The sequence below is a fragment of the Myotis brandtii genome, unplaced genomic scaffold (genome assembly GCF_000412655.1).
Source record: "Myotis brandtii unplaced genomic scaffold, ASM41265v1 scaffold628, whole genome shotgun sequence".
Lineage (NCBI taxonomy): Eukaryota > Metazoa > Chordata > Mammalia > Chiroptera > Vespertilionidae > Myotis > Myotis brandtii.
In genome coordinates, this window is record NW_005370403.1 from 192533 (window position 1) to 193102 (window position 570).

A 570-nucleotide genomic window follows, 5' to 3' on the forward strand; every position below is an offset into this window, starting at 1 on the left:
CCGGCCTCCTGCCTGCACGTGTGTGTGGCCCACGGACCGCACAGCCTCCAGGACCGCGCGGAAGGCGGCTTTGCCCTCTCAGGCCCCCGACTCCTCTGGGCCTGCAGCCTCTCGTCTGCAAATGCTGCCCCGAGAGAGAGGGGTGCAGACGCACAGGCATTTCCCACGGGTGGGGGGGGGGCCCGGGCTCACCGTGCTGGCCTCCTGGACTGATCTCGTTCATGGGCAGACACCACGAATGTTAACAGTATTTTAAGGGCATATCCCCTAGCTTCCGGGCCACCCCAAAAACAAACCACAACTCACAGGTCAATGGAAAAGACCAACAGGGAGAGGCTGGCCAGGTCTCCCCTGGACGGTCCCCTTTCTGTGGGACCCCAACGGCCCCTGGAGCTGGAAGTAAAGCTTTAGACACTGACTTACTCAGGCAACGAACCGAGGACTCTGTGCCCGGCCGGCCTGGCTCAGTGGCTGAGCGTCGACCTGTGAACCAGGAGGTCAGGGTTCGATTCCTGGTCAGGGCACAGGCCCGGGTTGTGGGCTGGATCCCCAGTAGGGGGCGTGCAGGAG

The 570-nt window shown here is 63.3% G+C and overlaps 1 protein-coding gene across 1 annotated transcript in view; it reads right to left on the reverse strand.

Moving 5' to 3' along the window:
* Positions 1-570, reverse strand: part of TACC2 (transforming, acidic coiled-coil containing protein 2) — a 26364-nt gene that overhangs the window by 25088 nt on the left and 706 nt on the right. The window contains 1 exon segment of the mRNA XM_014528275.1: positions 193-209. Within this exon segment, the coding sequence (XP_014383761.1) occupies positions 193-209 (17 nt within the window).